This window comes from Parasteatoda tepidariorum, chromosome 9, assembly GCF_982258835.1.
Source record: "Parasteatoda tepidariorum strain Cologne lab strain chromosome 9, Ptep-v5.0, whole genome shotgun sequence".
In the NCBI taxonomy this organism is placed as follows: domain Eukaryota; kingdom Metazoa; phylum Arthropoda; class Arachnida; order Araneae; family Theridiidae; genus Parasteatoda; species Parasteatoda tepidariorum.
Genome location: NC_141763.1, coordinates 11,541,430 through 11,560,190, shown reverse-complemented (window position 1 = coordinate 11,560,190; position 18,761 = coordinate 11,541,430). Strand labels below are relative to the sequence as shown.

The 18,761-nt window shown below is 28.7% G+C and overlaps 1 protein-coding gene across 12 annotated transcripts in view; it reads left to right on the top strand.

The window, feature by feature from the left end:
- Window positions 1-18,761, top strand: part of LOC107452250 (histone-lysine N-methyltransferase 2C) — a 164,250-nt gene that overhangs the window by 112,921 nt on the left and 32,568 nt on the right. For all 12 annotated transcript variants that reach the window (XM_071187064.2, XM_087150867.1, XM_043052938.3 and 9 more), the window contains 8 exons: window positions 3,438-3,549; window positions 3,630-3,932; window positions 5,672-5,839; window positions 6,122-6,191; window positions 9,340-9,506; window positions 12,754-12,806; window positions 16,229-16,490; window positions 17,839-17,975. In XM_071187064.2, coding sequence (XP_071043165.2) covers window positions 3,438-3,549; window positions 3,630-3,932; window positions 5,672-5,839; window positions 6,122-6,191; window positions 9,340-9,506; window positions 12,754-12,806; window positions 16,229-16,490; window positions 17,839-17,975 — 1,272 coding nt within the window. The remainder of the gene's footprint in view (window positions 1-3,437; window positions 3,550-3,629; window positions 3,933-5,671; window positions 5,840-6,121; window positions 6,192-9,339; window positions 9,507-12,753; window positions 12,807-16,228; window positions 16,491-17,838; window positions 17,976-18,761) is intronic.

The following is an 18,761-nucleotide window of genomic DNA, read 5'->3' as shown; positions in this document are numbered from 1 at the left end:
AGAATGTTTAGTTAACTTAAAAATTGTGATGAATGCTAAGTTTGCACATCAACTTCTCCTCCCATCAATTGTGTCATTCGAAGGTCTATGACATTATTTGTTTTTCATATTTGTAAATCTGTACCTCAAGGCCTAAATTTCTGGAGAGTTCACTAATTAAATTTTCATACATGTTGCAATGACAAAATTATCCTTTTTGGTGTCACAGTGACCTGGGACTATATTAATCTGTGGCGTAACTACCACTACGAAAATTAAACATCAATTCACTGGTGTATAAGACATGCTAACTTGATTCAACCATGAGGTACCTTTTGATAGATGAAGGTTGGCATAGTCAAGATTAATTCCCCACAAATCCTTTTTTTAATAATTTTTTTTCTAAATGATAATAAATTTTGTTTTTCAGCTTTCTCCCCCCCCCCTATTTAATTCGACCCACAATCTTTTAAATTTATCTCAGTTCTTCATCTTTGCTTGTGATGAATTTTTTTTCTTCATTTCTTTTTTCTTTGAGATTTCACTCTTTCTACATTCAGGGTATCTGTGCGCCTGGAAAGTCATGGACTTAGGTCACCAAAATATCTCATTTTCATAATGGAATCCTCTCCCAATTTCATGGTGTTATTAAAATATAATTTTTTTTTATCATGTTCTTTACAAATTATGATGTTGTTTAAAAAAATAATAGAAAAAACATCATTTCTAGAGTGAATTATCTTTTAAGCTTCTGTGATTTCAGAATTTTTATTATTATTTATTTTTTTATTTTATCAATTAAAAATTCTAGCTAAAGCAAGCCAGTCATTGGTGATTTTTTTTAATTCCGAAATAAGAACAGAAAAATCAGGTGTGTTTATTTCCATTCCGATGAATGAGAAAAGTATCTTTAGAATATAATTCTGCAGAAAAAAAAGAGGAAGAAAAAATTATTAGCTTTTGTATTTTTTTCAGCTATTTTATTGCTTTAATTCTTTCTTTACCCTGTTTTAAACTTAAAATCTATAAATATGAAGATGCAGAGTATAAAAGTTTTGGTTATACCTGTCATTTCAATTAGTGTTATTATAATGCTTTTTTAAATTTATTGTTGTGTTTTTGTCCGAGAAGATAGTAACTTCATTAAGTCATGAAAAATTCTTGGAATTAGTCATGGATTATGTAGTAGATACCCTGTACATTCAAGGTCACTTTCACTCCCCGTTCTCAATTTTTTATTTATATTTATTCCCTTTCCCTCATTTCCACGAGTTTTTTTTACTTGCCTTCATCACTGTTACATTCTTGACAGGTTTCACCCAGATTTTTACTTCTTTCCCCTCTTTCACACCCCCCCCCTCAAGAGGGAGATGTACTTCTTTACCATGTTTGGTAAGATCTGTGTATTCCTGACCCTAATTGGTCAGGATTCATTAACTTTTCACCTTTCTCTCCTCAAATCAGCATTTCATTATTTCATTCTGAATAATTCAATTTCTCAACATGTTTTTTCTTTTCTTCCAAATTTAGTGATGGCTTTATCATTTTTCGTAAAAATGATATAATAGTAGGATTTTTTCCCTCTACAACACAATATGCTCGTGACATAGATTAATCACTTCTAAATTTTGTTGTCCTTTTTGTTTATTTAATTTAATCTAGATGATCAAACATGTTGTTTTTCTGCAAAACTACAGAATTCAACTTTTTAAGCCTTATTTCCACCAAAAGATAGTGACAATTCTTAAAACATTACACAGTGAATAAAGATTCAGTAGAGAGCCAATCAATGGAACAGGGCTGATTGTGCTCCGGAAAAAATCCGGATTTCCGGATTTTTCGCTAACAGTGATCCAGAAGTTTCCGGAGATCGAAAGTCCAGACGTTTCAAAAAATCATTGATCACAGAAGTTTCCGGAAATCAAATTTTCAAAGGTGGAACTTAAAAACACAATTTACTTTATTTGTTTGTAAGGGAGAGCCAGAGAGATATTTAATAAGCTTATATTCATGATTAATATTCATTTTTTATCAGTAAATAGTTGTTATAATCATAAACTCAAGAAAAGACATATTTCTAAAATTTAATTACTTCTCCAGGTCATCATAGGTATGTGTAAAATTTTAAATATATTTTAAGTAAACTAAGAAATATTGAGAAAAAGGAAAAAAAAACCCTGTTGAAATTTTTTTAAAATTTAAACTGTTTTTTTATTTGTAACTTAAGAAATTTTCCGGAATTTTGACTTGGGCTCACAATCACCCCTGATGGAAGCTCAGGACCATCGCTATCCCGGATGTCTGAATTTCCCGGTTTTCTGCGCCGACCAAAAAGTGCCGTTAATCTATGTTTTATCGAACCCAAATTACAACGAAAAAGAGTAACGCATCTTAAAATAAGAATACCACCACCCCTCTCATTTGACTCGACCCCACTTCAAGGATGAGTCAAATTTCCACTTTTTCCTCAGTCGTTCTAGTTCAAAATGGCGAAAAACCAAGCAAAATTTGCCCCGGTTTTCTGGGTACTGGATAAATTATTCTCTACTGTATACACAGGGTTCCCACGGGGGAGGGAGAACCTGTCAGGGAATTTTATTTTAACTCCAAAAATCAGGGAAAGTTCAGTTTGTTTACCGAAACCTTGAATATTCCTATATCTTACCTGAAAAATAACCAGTCTTAAAATTGTCAGTAACAGTAATTAGTTATTGAGATTCGAGTTAAATAATTCTAACATCTATTACAATTATTTGTTGTAAAAATTTCACATTTTAGTCAAACGGAAATGTTTGCTTCCTCATTTATTAATATCTTTTTATTCAGAAAATCTACTATTCCAATTACGAATAAAAGAATTAAAGTTTTCTGATAAAAGTAGGGTCTCAATTTTCATTAAATTTCACCTGGTATACCTGGAAAAGTCAGGAAATATTTTTCTGAAATTGAGTGGAACCCTAATACAGATAACATCACACGATGAATACTAAGTTATTACACTGGGAAGTTTGGCTGTATTGCAGAAAAACCCTACCTTTCCAAGTGCGAAATTGTTTATTCTCTGAATCAGCTTTTATAGACATATAGTTTGTCTGCAGTAAGAACTCCCCTTGCCACAAAGTCTGAGGCAGTCTGCTATTGTACACACTAGCTAACACAATAGACTAAAGAAAAAGATGCCCTTTCTCTCGCTGACCCGAGCCAAAACCTGTTCTAAACAGTGACCCAACACCCCTACTTGAAATAGTTATGCCTCGTTACTATAACCACCGTCATGGGTCCAGGCGAATGGCAGGAGAGTTCTTACTTCTTCCTCCCTTGATCTTCATTTGTGTTAGCTTAAAGACGTACTACTTATTAGTAGTATTAAATATGTGTTGCAACTTCTTTTTTTTCCAGAAAAGTTTTTATAATTTGTGTATTATTCTATCATTTAAGTTGTTGTGTGTCTATGATAGGAATTGCAAAAAGAGGATGATCTTGCCAAGCTGGATCTTCAGTTTGATATGGGCAGTTTGGATGGAAAAGACAAGCTGGATGATGCAAAAGCAAAGAAGCAGTCTTATTTGGGTGTGTTTCAATCTCTTTAATAAAATGTTCGAAAATTAATTGTGATTTTAGTTTAATTTTCCTTATTTTAATTTTTTTAGATATTCGACGAGCCCAGTTAGAAAAAGAGCCTACCCCACCACCAGGAGAGAAACCGAAGCCAATTAAACGTAAAAGACCGAAAAAGAAAAAATTAGAAGAACCAGTAAAAACTGAAGGAGGAGTTGTTCTGAAAAAGAAATGCAGGAGAAGCTCGTCAAAACTCGAAGAAGGGTATGAGAACTATGTTGAAAATATGATGAATAAATTGACCACTTTGCCTCCTCTAAGGATTATTGAGCCCAATATTAAGCCCAATTTTTCTGCTGTTCCTGTATTTGGATCTGGAGATTTGAATATAAAAGGTTTGTTATTTTATTTTTTAATATTTATTTTTTATTGCTTGCGCTCTGTCTTGTTTTATAACCTGCTTAAATTTTTCCTGTCTAAAATAACTGTACTTTTTCAAATTTTACTTCATACTTAAAAAAAGTAAAAATAAAATATTTTTAAAAAACAATTTCATCTTCTTTACTCATCAATTTTGCTTAGATAATAATTTTTTTTAAATATTCATTAATTGGTTACCTAATTATTTATTGTTACCAAAAGAATTTGATACCTCTACATTATCAAAGTCTCTGGGACTAATTTCACACGATTGGCATTATGCAGGGTTCATAGTTAGTTGTTCTGATATTCCTGATAAAAAATATTTCGTCCTGACTTTAGCTTTTTGCCCTGATATAGTATTTTAAGTTTGTTTAGAGCATTAAATTTTCTACAAATAAAAATTTTGGATTTTCAAATAATTGATAACCGGAAAAATATTTGGATTTTCGATCCAACATCTCTTTATTTTAATTAATTGTACTAGTAAAAATCGCAAAGCTGATTGTCTTTGCCTCTTTCCATACTAATGATTGGGGAAGTTTCACCGTTACTTGGTTTTTACGTAGTTAAAACATAGTTTGTATTCATTCACTTTTGTTTTTGTTTTAAAACAATCATTCCGATTACTTTCCAGCTAGCTGGAGAGCTCAAATCTCCTCTGGAGCTCTGGGCTTAATGACAATGCTGCAAGTTTTAATGATTTCATCTGCTACAAGAGAAAGTGTTAGCCATTTTATTGTTGCTTGAAACTTAAAATCATATTAAAGCATAGCAAATAAAAGAAAAAATTTTGGTTTTTCAAGTGGAAAAAATAATTTCAATTTCGTTAAACCTCGAACAAAAAAATGTTGGACATATAACTTTCGTATTAGATTTCTTTTACTTCAAAATTCCATTTTCTCCTGTAAGTATTGTTGTTAAGCTTATTATTTAAGTCTGACAAAAACCAAATTTTTTGATTTTTAATTTACTTGAATAACATAGTTTTTAAAGTTTTTATTTTAAAAATAAAACTTGAATTTCCTTTTGCCCTTTGCTACCTTTTTATATACCACTGATTAAAATGGTTCAAAAAAGTCTAAAAGTGAATTACTATTAATTAATATAATATTCCAATAATATAATATTCTGACAATAATATTTCAATTTGAACCCAGCAGAATTTTTCAGATTGGGCCCACTTGAAAAAACCGTCCTTATATCCAACAAGTGGGATTTTTTCTCACATTTTATCATTTCCAAAATACTTTTTTTTGTAATTGTCGAACAAAATTATTCTTTGAAATTATCAACTTATTGTCTGATAAATTTAACTTAGTACCTTTCTTTGGTAAAATTATATGAATTAAAACACTTTAGAAACCTGATATTTTTTTTGCAAACAAAATTTAATATTAATGAAATAAATATGACGCAAAAATAAAGCACATGATTCAAAGAAACTTATTGCTAAATTATAATTTGAGGGCTTTTTTTTAAGTAAGGACCGTTTTGTAGAATCATAAAATAAATTTGCTCTGTGAAAATTTTTTTCTTTCATTTGGTTTTTATTTTAAACGGCCCTTACTTAAAAAACAGCCCTTGTACATTACTTATCTATAAAACAAATTATGTGTAACACACACACACGCTGTAATACTTTTGTTTGGTCATAATTCCTTTTTTTTATTGTGTAGTTTGCAGTAAATGATTTATTTTCCTTTCACAACAGATAACCAATTAAAAGGTAGACTTGGTTGCTCTACAATTCCTGGACAAAATGATATCTATTCTTACCATCCATACACAAATGAACACCCACCTTCATTGTCCATTCTACCACCTTCCTCCCCACCATACAGGGGTTTCTATAATCAGGAGTTCCCTGGAATGAATAAAGGTGAATGTATGGTTTTTATCTATTAAGAATTCTGCATGCTGAATTTCTATTAAACTCTAATTGAACATTTTACTTCAATTTTAAAATGTTGTTTCAGAAGTTTTAATTTTCTATCAAAATTACTTCTCGCGCTAATTCGCAGGGCACCTTGTAGCTCAAACGAAATTACAAGCAAATGTTATTATTAAATTTTGTATATAATTCTTAAGCATGTTATTTAGGTTATATTTATTCAGAAAACATTGTTAGTAATTATTTATTTTGTTTATTCCATATTTATAGCCATTGAAAAAAATGAAATTGACACCTTATTGAAGTCCAGTGAACTAGAATCAAGTAACAAAATTTTTAGGTACGTACCAAACTTACTTGACTAATTATCTTATAAATGAACACAAATTTAAATTTTTGTACTTATTGCTGTTAATATTTTTATATTTTATCTTATATATTTATCGCAAAATTCTACCTTAAGTTTTTCTACAAATTCTGAAAGTTGTTTTTTAATGCTCGGTTTTGGTTTAATCTGTGATTATACATCAACAGCTCTTCAAAGTTTTTTTTATTGTTTTTAATATATTAAATTTATTATAATTCTAAAATTTTTCAAAAAATATTTTAAATTTTAAAATATATTCTTTTAGAAACAAGAGGTCGTTCAAATATTATGTAAAAATATTTTTTTTGTTGAAATTTTGGATTTATATTTTTTATTAGCAAAGATAAGGAAATTACCAATCCTCTCAAATGCTTATGTAAGAGAGTTGAAACGACCCCTTGTTTTTCGTATCAACTTTGACTTTTATAGTAGTAATCTAATTTTAGGGTTACATTCAACTAGACATATAAAACAATTTAAATAGACAAGGTATCAAATAAACTAGGTTTGAAACAATTTATTTTTCCTAATATAATCAAATTTATTTTATAAAATTTTGATTAGTATATTTCTTAAGAATCTTTTGTATTTTTTCTCTGTGATTAAATCTCTTGACCTACGAAACTCTTTGTTCTTTCATTTTACCCCATAACTTAACTGTCACTTTAAATTTACTTTTTCCAAGCGTAATTGTTTTCCAAAATATCTTGTTACGTTCTTTTTTAAGTTTTGTAAAAATTTTGAAAGTGATGTGATTAAATGACTTACTTAAGTATTTTTTCCCCTCTCTTTCCCCTTAACAACAAAAATAAGAAAACCATGAACTACTCGTTAGGTGCTTTTTTAATATTTGAACTGCCCCATAACATTATTAGAAAATATTGCACTATCAAAATCAAACATTTTTGCCTTCAATAATGAAATAACTGTATTTTATTTATGTTAACTGACAAAATGTTTCCCCCTTTGACTAATAGTCATTTTTAGTTCTGACCACTCTCAGGGTTGCTACTCTGCAGGGAAAATGGGGATATCCTAGAAAATACAGAGAATTTAAAAATCATCGATAATGCTGGGCATTTTATGTTTTTCTTTACAAACTGGAAAAATACTAGGAATTATATTTGTTATTTTTTTCTTATAAAAGTGGATATGGGATATTTAAGGATATTTCAGCTGTACTAAACTATTTACTAGTATTCATTTACTATTATATATTTACTAGTATTCATATATTATATATTTATTTGTTTTAAGTATGTTAAGCTGTTCTTTATGAAAGTTTTTGCAGAAATTAAAAATAGTATAACTAGACTAATATAGATCACACAAATGCACAGTGATAGTGAACAGGGAAAACACAGGGAATTTTTTTCTTCCAGTTTTGAGTGGCAACCCTGTACTCTTAATTAGCAATGACATAAAATAAAATTGTGTGTTATATCTCTTTACTGCTATGTACCTGAGTCTTTTTATGTGTGTTTGTTTGGTTTATTCTTGTAATGGTTTTTAAAAAAATGTTTGTTTTATTCTTGAATTGTAAATAAAAGCTTTAAAATAAATTTTATGTGCATGAACTGAACAATCAATAATAATTAGTCAGGAGTCTGTTTAGAAGAAATTTGGGTCCGTTAACGGACCCTTCACAAAATATATTTTCATAAAAACGGACCCTTCACCAAATATTTTAACTTAAAAACTGAACCTTCACAAAATAATTTATCTTTTAATCGAACCCTTCTCAAATTTGTTTATCTTCATTATTGTTTTGTTAATCCAATAAATTCTTCCCAGGGAGTGTGGGGGTATAAGGACATGTAAACGAACTGTTTCATCTTCGGCGGACGCTTCTTTTATTTGTCCGAAATGAATATTCTGTGCTCAGCAGAATAGGCTAAATACCAAATATTTGTATGTTACATCTCTAATTTAGTAGCAGCAATTGCTATTTATTTTTTAAAATTTAATAATTATAATTTTACAGTGTTGAGCATAATCTTGTATCTCTTAACAATTTAAAAACTCCTTGAAAAAGTTTTTTGCAATAACAAGACCCTATTTGCACAAATTCATAAAAGCAGGACCCTGTTTGAAAAAATGGAATATGACTTGATGTTTATTTTATGTTCACAAATTACGAGTCATTTTTTCACAATTTTACAAAAACAGACCTTTCACAAAATGTTTGGACAGACCCATGTAAGTATGCCATCAGTTACAAGAATTAAAAGAAAATTTGATTAAATTAGTCTGGAAAAATTTCAAAATTGTTGATGGTTTTCTACTGATAGAACAACATAATATTGATGGTAACTATCAATAATTTCATCATGAACCATTTTATTTTTAATGGTAACAACTTAAGTGACCATCATCCCAATGTAGGAACTCAAAAGGATTTATGATAGTCAGGCATAAGAATAGCAACTTGTTTTGATAGTTTGTTTATGCTGAACCATCAGAAATTTCCATAATAGTTTCTCAGAGATCAAATGTTGGAATGATGGTGTATTCCTGAAAACCAACAAGAATTCCCAATAAACCTTCATGGAAATGTATAGTTGAAACCATCATGGATTGTTGGTCCATGAGAATCAAACTTCTTTTAATGGCTAACACGTTTAAATGCCACACTAATTTTACATGGCTTGCCCGTCTGGTGAAAATGATTTACTCAGTATGTATTGCATTAATTTCCTCAAACCATTTTAGTTACAATAACAATATAAAAAAATTAAAAGCATTGAAAATGTGCTCAAATTATGTGTTTCTAATAATCTTGGCTTCGTTGGTCACCGGTGACCCCCATGGCATTTAAGGTGTTAAAATAAAAAAAGGGATCCATTTTCCATCTTGGAATGATGGAAGATTGTTGGTAAACCATCGAACGATGTCAGACCATCATGAATAACATTGAAACCAACATAAAACATCCAAATGTTATGATGTGATCATCAAGAACTTTGACTTGGTTGTTTATAAATATAAATTTTTTTACCTCCTTTAACTTATTCATTAACTGTTATTTTTCGGTCTCAGAACATGACATGATAAAATTTAAGTAAAATGTGTGAATATATATTTTGTAGAGAATAAAATTAAATTTGGAATTTGTTTATAGGGATGCTGGTAGCCCAGATACTGTCATCTCGTCCTCATCACCAGAAAGCTGTATATTTGAACAGAAGAGCAAATGGCCCCTCCTTGTCTTTGTTGATAAGTTGCTTCCTGAAAAGAAAAGAAATGGCTCTCCTGTTATACCTCTCATGTACCCTATACCAATAAGAGGTTAGTTGTCTCATTAAATCGGTGATGAGTTTTACTGGCATTATATACAGTCTTAGACTTCTATTTAATGAACTTCCATATTGCGAATTTCTCTATTTTGCGATTTTTTTTTCGAGGAACTAAGAAAATTTTGGAATTTTTTTTATAAAATAACTTCCAAATAGTGAAGTGTATTTTCTATTTAACTAACTTTTCTTTTAGATCCACTTTCCCTATTTCCCAAAATATTTCAAACTTGTTAACGCATTTTTAGGGCAAAATGATCTTGAATTGATTTACGAAACCACTTGACTTTTAGAGAAAGCTGTAAAATCCCTTTCCCTCTTTGTTTGCCTTTATAACAAAAAACTCGGACACAATTAACAGATTTTGTCAGTAGCAATTAAACTTAGAACATATGTGGTAACATATGTTTTAAATGACTTTAATAATAAATGCTGGTATAATTTTATACATAAATTTAGCTTTTTTAGCTAAAAATGTATCTAGCATGATAGTGTAACACTGGATAATCTTTTGCTATATTCTTGTTTTCCATGCAGATTTCTTATCTTATTATAAATCTTACAAAATCTTTTCAGGCACGTGACTTTTACGCAATTATAATTTTTGATTTGACGGATTTTCATAGTTTTTAATGTTTGAAACTACACTGGAATCCTCTAATATCGGGATCCATATTCACTGAATTTTAATATCTAACTTCGATTTTCGTATTTACTTAATTTAAAAGTTATTCATTATGAATCGTATTCATGTGATTTAAAAATCGTACATCATTTGCGTCGCAATTCGTATTTATTTAAGCGAGATTCAAAAACCCAATTATTCTATTTGTATTTTCGCGTTCTTTAAATCCAATATCGTTATCCTTGTAAAAGCTAAGTTTTTTTCTAAACTAGTTACTATAAAAGTGTGATATTCTTTATTGATAAGTAATTTAATTATAAAAGAATTATATTATCTATGAATAGTATATAAATTGATAGCTTAACAAGTTTTTATGCATAAAATTTTCATTGTTTTTTAGTTTGTGTCACAATCACCCCTGAATAGTCTACTTTAAAAAAAAAAAGTTTTTTTTGACCAGGAATAAATTGTGATTATTAATTGATTAAAAAAAAAGAATTCAAATCAAAAGTTATATGTTGTACTAATGTTATAGAGAAACTTTAGTACAACATATAACTTTTGATTTGAATGTTACTCTATGTTACAAATAGGGCCCATGTGAATGGCGGGCATCTATAGAACTGCTCTGCCCTCCAGGAGGCCCATAATTCTAGTTTCAAGATGCTCTCCGCCCGTGAAGATATTTCTTTTTTATATTGGACTGCAAGACTTCTCATGCTCAAGAGAGCAAATGATGGACGTAATTTAAAAAAAGAAAAGAAAAAAAACTATGTTATAGTAATTTAACTCAAAATTACTTTACTTTTTCCTGCTTTTAATGCAGAAAAAAAGTCTAGTTTAATTTTCCTACATAAATTTGCTGTTGTGCTTATTTTATTTTTAATATTCTATTGTTTGTGATGGTAATATATATATATACATATGCCCAGAGCAGTGTAATAGTTTATTTATTTTATTTTTTTCATTTCCTTTGCGATTTTCAGTATCTTTTCGAGGTTTACAGCCTGAAACTGAAATCACCGATATATATTTTAAAAACTAAAACTTATAAATTTTTTAGAGCCTGAGGCATTATTGCAGGAACTTAACTTTTTATATTATTATTTTAGTAAGGAATTTTTAATTATTTTTATTATTATTTTAATAAAGAATTTTCAAATAAAATATAATAATAACATATATAAATTATAACAATATAATAATAACATAACAGTGTAATAATAAGAATATAAATAATAACATAATGTAAGTATCACAGATAAGTTAAATAGAATATTCAATAAACTGAAATTAATATTAGTACTCATATTTTATTTAAATATAAGTAAACATATTTTGTATGAAAATAAAAGTGAAATAAATTCAAATTTGAAATTGATAATTGTGATAGATTATATATATTTTAGAATTCTTTATAGAACTAAATAAATAGAATGAAAATAGTTAATTTTTTTAAACGATTAAATGTAAGAAATTTTAATTATTATTTTTTTACTATATTAAGTTTTGTTTGCTTTAAATTTGAACTATTCATTTACAATGTTTTCATCATAGAAAAAAAATGGGTGAGAATTTCTCACCCTTTCTCAAAAACAGGGTGAGATTTCAAAAAGTTAAGTGAGATTTCTAAAAACTAAAAAACAGAAAAACTCTTGAAAAAATTTTTTCTTTAATTATAATACATTTTTAACGTCTTCTATTTTTTAAAGCATTGAATATTTTCGGTGCATCATCATAGAAGATTTTGCCTTTACAAGGTATTTGTCCATCTTACATTAGTGCATAAAAAATTTGAGCGTCTTACATGAAGAAACCTTACCTATGGTAAACACATAGTTGCAGAGATATGTGTTCTGAAAGGGGTTCCGTGGTTTGGAGGAGTTGTGTTCTGTTGTTCGAAAAGGTTCTGAACAATACTGGTAAATAGGGAAGCTAGATAACAGAGCAGATGTTGAAAATAATGAAAGATCCAGCAAGAAAAGTGAAACGGATTTTATTCTACATGGCGTAATTCGAAGATTTTTCCAAAATGCAAGAAATTCGCGAATTTTGAAATTGATTTATAGAATGCGCGAATTTTTCGCGGTAATAATTTTTTAATGCCGAGAAAAGAAAAAATATGCGAGATTCTCGCTTTCTCGCGCTGTAGTGAAAACACTGATTTAATTGTAATTGTTCAATAATTATATTGGTCACTTTTATTTTCTTCCCGCTTTCTTCCTGTGTCTTGGAAGAAAAAAAAATTTTTTTTCCCCAAGTCCCAACCTTGACATAAATATGTACTTACAAAGAGTATGCTATAAATATATATTTTTATTTTTAAACTTTAACAATTGTGTTTAATCAATAATAATGAGATGAATGCTTATTTTCTTGAAAAACCATATAATTTGCTGATTTTCAATGTTTTTTCTTATTTTAACCAAAATGTGTGATGTCACACTCCTTGTTACTCCCTCTCGAATCCTCTTCTCCAAGCGCAAAATCATTTGTGAACTGTTCCTTGAATATTTAAATTCTAACATGTTTCTTGAATGTATTTTAATAATTTAATCTATACTTTTAGTGTTCAATCTTTGAATATTAAAGTTAAATTATATTATCTTATTTATAGCTCATACTAAAGCCATCAGTGAAGCTGACATAACAGAAATGGACATTGATAAAGTGAGCTTTTGTATTTTATTTAGTTAGTTAGATTAATGTTTGACTTACAAATAATTATTATTTACATGGCTCACTGAATAAAATGATGTGTCTGCATAATCTCAGTAGTTTATTCACCAACATCTTTTCTTTTTCTTATGTGGATGAATTTGAGTCAGGATTAATTTTCTCTCCCGCTCAATAATCATTGATGTGAACTTTTGTTTTTCAAAGCATATGTAGTATTGAGTATTATTATCTGAAGTATAAAGCATCTGTATTTGCATACTATAGTGCAGGGATGGCGAACCAATGGCACATGGCACGCGACACAATATTTTGGGCACACTACCGATCACGAAGTTCCGATATGAAGCATAATAACAATTAAATTAAAATTCACAAAAGACTGAACAATTAAGGCCAAAAAAGCAATTAATAACCATAAAAAACAAGCTAACAATAAATAACTAGCAAACTAATTAACAGTTCTGCTTAAACTAACATCTTATAACCCTAATATAAGTTATTTGTCATCTAATCTGCAACAACAGAAGTCACACTGATGTTCCTTTAAGTTGAATTATGCGTATAACTGAGACATTGCAAAATGTATTTTATTTTGTAATAAATAGTTTTGAGTAGATAGTATTTAGTATTATTACTTACGCTATAATCACGAAGTCAAAACGATTTGTTGGCACGTCTATGACAACATAAAAATTTTTTTTAGAAAAAATGGCACATTGGTGCATAAAGGTTCGCCACCCCTGCTATAGTGTCTATATACAGTGAATTCGCGATAACTCGAATCTGATAGGACTGACGAAAAACTTCGACATATCGGAAGTTCGACTTACCGTTAGATTCGGTTTTGGACTCTCAAAATATTGTCGGATTATTTAATTAATGCTTATTAATTACAAATCTTCTAATTGCTTACAATATTTAAGATCATTTTCCTGACAAGCCATTTACAATAAGACTGTTTGAAGCACTTTATGATACCCTGGTCCATCGGTTGCAACTTTGCTGTTGTATTTGGCGGGAGAAACTGCAAGTTTACTGCTTTCAAATTAGGTAGATCACTATGTGCTGTGCATTTATCCATAAAGAGTATCACTTTTATTTTTTTAGCGAAGAATTTCCGATCTAATTTTCTTACATAGTCTTCAAATAAAACTGATGTCATCCAAAACTTTTTGTTAGACTTGTAATCCAAAGGATACGTTTTTACATTCTTGAAACATCGGCGATTTCGGTTTTTTCCGATAACAAGTAAGGGCAATTTCTCTGTCCCAGACGCATTTCCTCCAACTAGGAGAGTCAAACGTTCCTTGCTCATTTTACCCCCTGAGCTGTTTTCATCCTTAAACATCAGTCTTATTTGGAAGACATTTAAAAAATAAACCCATTTCATCAATATTGAAAACATCATTTTCACTGTATCCTTGAAGTAATTTTGGTAATGTTTCATTTAACCACTGTTCATATACTTCAAGAAGGACAGCTTTAGCTTTTCCATGAAGAGTGCGAAAGACATTGTGTGTGTTGCAAAGGAAGGGGCAAGATGTCAGCTCCTAGGTTTTTCTTCTTGCTTTAAAAGATCAAAAAAAAATCGAGTTAAAGGGAGTAAAATTCGAGTAATCGAGAATAATTAACATGAAATTGAAAATAAAAGGGTCGGGACCTCATAAAAAAATCGAGTTATAGTAATATTCGAGTTATCGTACTTCGAGTTATAGCGAATTGACTGTACTATTGTATGTAATAGTCCAGGTACAGTATAATCTCGATATCTCAAAGTTGAAGAGATGCTAAAAACATTTCAAGATTACAAGTTCGGAATTTAATATGTTCTAAGAAAGTAGAAAAAAATATTCTATAATATGACTCTAAAAAGTAGAGTCGGGAAACATAGAATAACTGCTAATATATATGTATACAATGATAGCTGATATGAATGATAGTCTAAATATGAATGATGAATGATAGTCTAAATATGAATGATAGTCTAAATATAAAAATGACAGTTTATTTTTAAATGTAAGATAAAAATAATTATGCATTGAATTGAAAAGAATTAGTTTACAATTAACTTACATTGTGATTTTGCAGATAAAATTTATTTTCTATTTAGTAAAATATTCCACATATCAAGATTTTGAGAAGAAACTCTTCTATATAGGCATTCAAATTAACATTAGGTTGATTTATAATGAAGAGTATTTTTTTTGACTTAACAAGGTTTTCAAGATATCAAGAGTATACTGTATTTAATTTTTCTCAGAAAAAGGTTACTGGTAAAAATGTGTGGGTTAATATGGCATAAATCAGCGTTCCCTCTAAACTGCATCACTGTGTGGTTGTGCATAAAATTTTTTAAAATTCTCAAACGCTTGAAATCTGTGCACAACTTTTTTTTAAACATTAAAAGCATTATGTTATTTATGATTTTTAAAAGAAACTGAAAATTGTGATAAGAAAATTGACTTAACTACTTGAAGGTATTTGCCAATAATATACAGTGTTTCCAGGTGTATTGCATTTTAATCGTTATCAAAAATGCTGTATATTTTTTAGGTTGTTAAAAAAAGTTTCAAAATAAACAGGAAAATTAAATTAACGCATTATAAAATAGTTATCATATAAAAGTTATGAAAGTAAACATGTGATATGCCCTATTCCTTTTTATCTTCTATTTTAAAACTTTCGATATTGGTTCATTAAACTTTTAAGTTTGTAGTTGAGCTCTTAAGTTTATTAATCCTTTGAGGAAGGAAAGGAAATGTATGATCAATTTTATTTATATTTGACCACAATTTTTTCGTTAAAAATTTAAAATTATGAAAATGGAAAAAATCAAGTAATCTTTACTGCAAAATATTTTAAAAAAAAATTAATTGCTAATTTATTTTTGTTTGAAAAGTTTTTAAATAAATAAACTGCTAACTTATCTTTGTTTGAAAAGTTCTTAAAAAAATGAATTGCTCACTTATTTTTGTTTGAGAAGTTTTTAAAAAATGAATTGTTTTTATTTAAAAAGAAGTTCTGCATTTAATTTTTTTGTTACCAGTACAGTTAAAAAAAAAATTGGAAAGAACATTAGCCACTGCTAAGCCCAGTTTCAGAATGGCGGTAGAATGGAGAATTTTATCAGTCTGGAGAAATTAGGAAAATGTCATAGAGTTTAATTAAAAATACCCAAAAAAAATCAAGAAAAATCTATTAAAGTATCTAAAACTGTTTTGGACATATTTTAAGTATGAGATAAGGCATGTTTGAAAAATTATTAATAACCTCTCTGCCACTGGTTACAAAAATCAGGGAATTTGTTTTCCATTTCAGGGCTACTTATTTCCATTATCTCGTCGCGACTATAATTAATAATTCATTTATTACGGTTATTGCCTAATTTTTTACTTATTTTTTCATTGTTATAGGACAAAGAGAATATTCCAGATGAGGACCCGGATTTAGGCTTGCTGAAGACCAAGATGTCTGGCTTAGGAGGATATTCTGCTCCCTTGAAAGATTCTGGAAATGTTGCTGTGACTTTGACTCTAACTTCTGCAGCAGCAGAAGACATCTGTGGAGTGTTATCTGCTCTTGCTGACCTATTGAAAATTCCTATACCTGCATCTTACGAAATTGTTGAAAGAACCGCAACACCACCTAGTCAGAAACTTGGCTTGTATCGTAGATGTGAGTTTCATATTTCATTTAATATTGATTACTTTATATATGGCTGTAATAGTAAATTTGGAAAATTTAGGTAATTAGGAACGTTCTTCTAATTGTAATTGTTATCATTTATTGTACAGTACAGAACCCGTTATCCGGAAATCAGAAAACCGGAAAACCAAAAACTTTTCTCGCCATTTAAAAAAAAAAAAAACAAATTTTTTTCCTCATAAAATTTTACGATTTTTCTTTCTTTTTTTAAGGATGTTTACCTTACCATCATTTTGGAAATAATCATTAGTGAACTACTAATTAATTCATCGTTTTTTCTTATTTTTAAGATTATTTCCAAATTTTTTTTTAGTTGGGTTTAACAATAAAAAAACGGCTTTTTGTAGCAATTCAGAAATCCGGAAAAATCAGTTATCCGGAATAGCGATGGTCCCGACCGTTCCGGATAATCGGTTCCCTACTGTATTAAATTGTTAGTTATGTAAATTAGTACAATAATTTATTTTAAACAGTACAATAAATTATTTTATTTATTTTGTTAAAATAAACTTTATTGCTTATTAAAAAAAGTAGAATTTCCAGCATTTGCAACATTGGTTTACTATGAAATAAAAAGTATTCCTTCCATACAGAAAATTGTTGTATTTAGGTAACAAAAATATTCTCCTGAATTTTCGTTAAAATTTTTTTTATATAGCTAGGAAATCTCTGAGAATTCTTATTTTTTTAATAAAAGAATAAGTTGAATGAAAAACGTATTCATTTATTTTTCTGATTTTCTTTTAAAATAATTTATTTAATTATATATATTACATACATTATATGCAAAGTTTATTCTTACCAAATCTATTGTCACCACATGCCTCTTCTACATTACAGCTTTGGCTTATTTTTCTTCTTCATTATGCACCAATACTACTTAAAAATGACTCTTTTTATACAAAAATCTTTTGTTCATTTTTGATTTTAATTATGTTTTAAAATTTATTCGTGACCAAATATAGGAGTGTATTTATGAAAACCTTAGGCTTTTGTTTCTAAACAATTGTACTAACCTTATTGTGGGTTGACATCTGCCAATATTTATCTGTTTTACAAGTATTTAACTTGCATTTTTATGTAGAAAACATTTATGTTGAAAAGTGATGTGTGTGTCACTGAAATTTTGAAATTTTTGAAGAAAAATGCTATTGAAATAATAATTGGCTAAAGAATTATAAGTATTTTAAATATAAAATTTAATATTTTCATTTGGACTCTTTTTATTTTTTGAAATTTTTTTTAGATCATTATAATTATGTAATTTAAAATAAAAAAGAATGATTTTCATGTCACCATTATTTTTCTTCATTTACAGCTAAAAATTCTGAAGTGAGCATTCATTCATTATTAAATGGGAAACCCCGGTTTTGTCGGCATTGCGACATTGTTGTTTTGAGTGCTGGCATAAGAAAAAAGGCATCAGATCTGGCTTGTATGTCAAAAGAAGAACAGGTACTGTTATCTATTTTAACATTTTTTAAAATTCAAGAACAGCAATAGTCTAACTGTTTATAATTGGTCCAAACATATTTTTTGGAAGTCTATAAAAAAGATTTTTGTTATTTATAACAATTATTTTTTTTATTTACGTTAAAAATAAAATCCAATATTTTTTAATTTTTATACGACCAGAATTTTTGGAAGACATTTTTTTCTATCCAATAAATACTCAAATATGGAATGCAGAGAATTCTGACACTAAATTATAAGAACAAATAGTTAGAGTTGGGAAAATTGAATCATCAATATTATTTGAATCAATAGAATCAGTTAATTTGGATCACTTCTGATGCAGAATACAAAACAAATAATAAAAATAGTAACATAGGACAACAAAATACATAAGTAGATAGCAGAGTAAATTTTAACACAATGGGAGAACTCAGGAAAATACAGCTCCTTCTGAAACATATATTCTATTGACGATTGTGACACATGAATAAAGTACAAATGATTTGATGAAAAAACAAGGTAAAATGCTTACAGCTGCATGTCATCAAGTTCCATGCTGGAGCCCCGTGAGTTCTTGCAGAAAAGTTTTTCATTTGAAAAGGGAAAACTTTTGGTTTTCCTTTCTGCAGAATTTTTTTTTCTTCGAAGACCTCTTTCTTGGGCATCAGAGAGGAAAGAAAAAATCATGATTTTTCTCTTGTCAATTGAGATTTTAAAAGAAGTCTGTGGCTTCAGCTAGAATTACAAATTAATAATATAAAATAAAAAATGTAGAAATCACAAAAG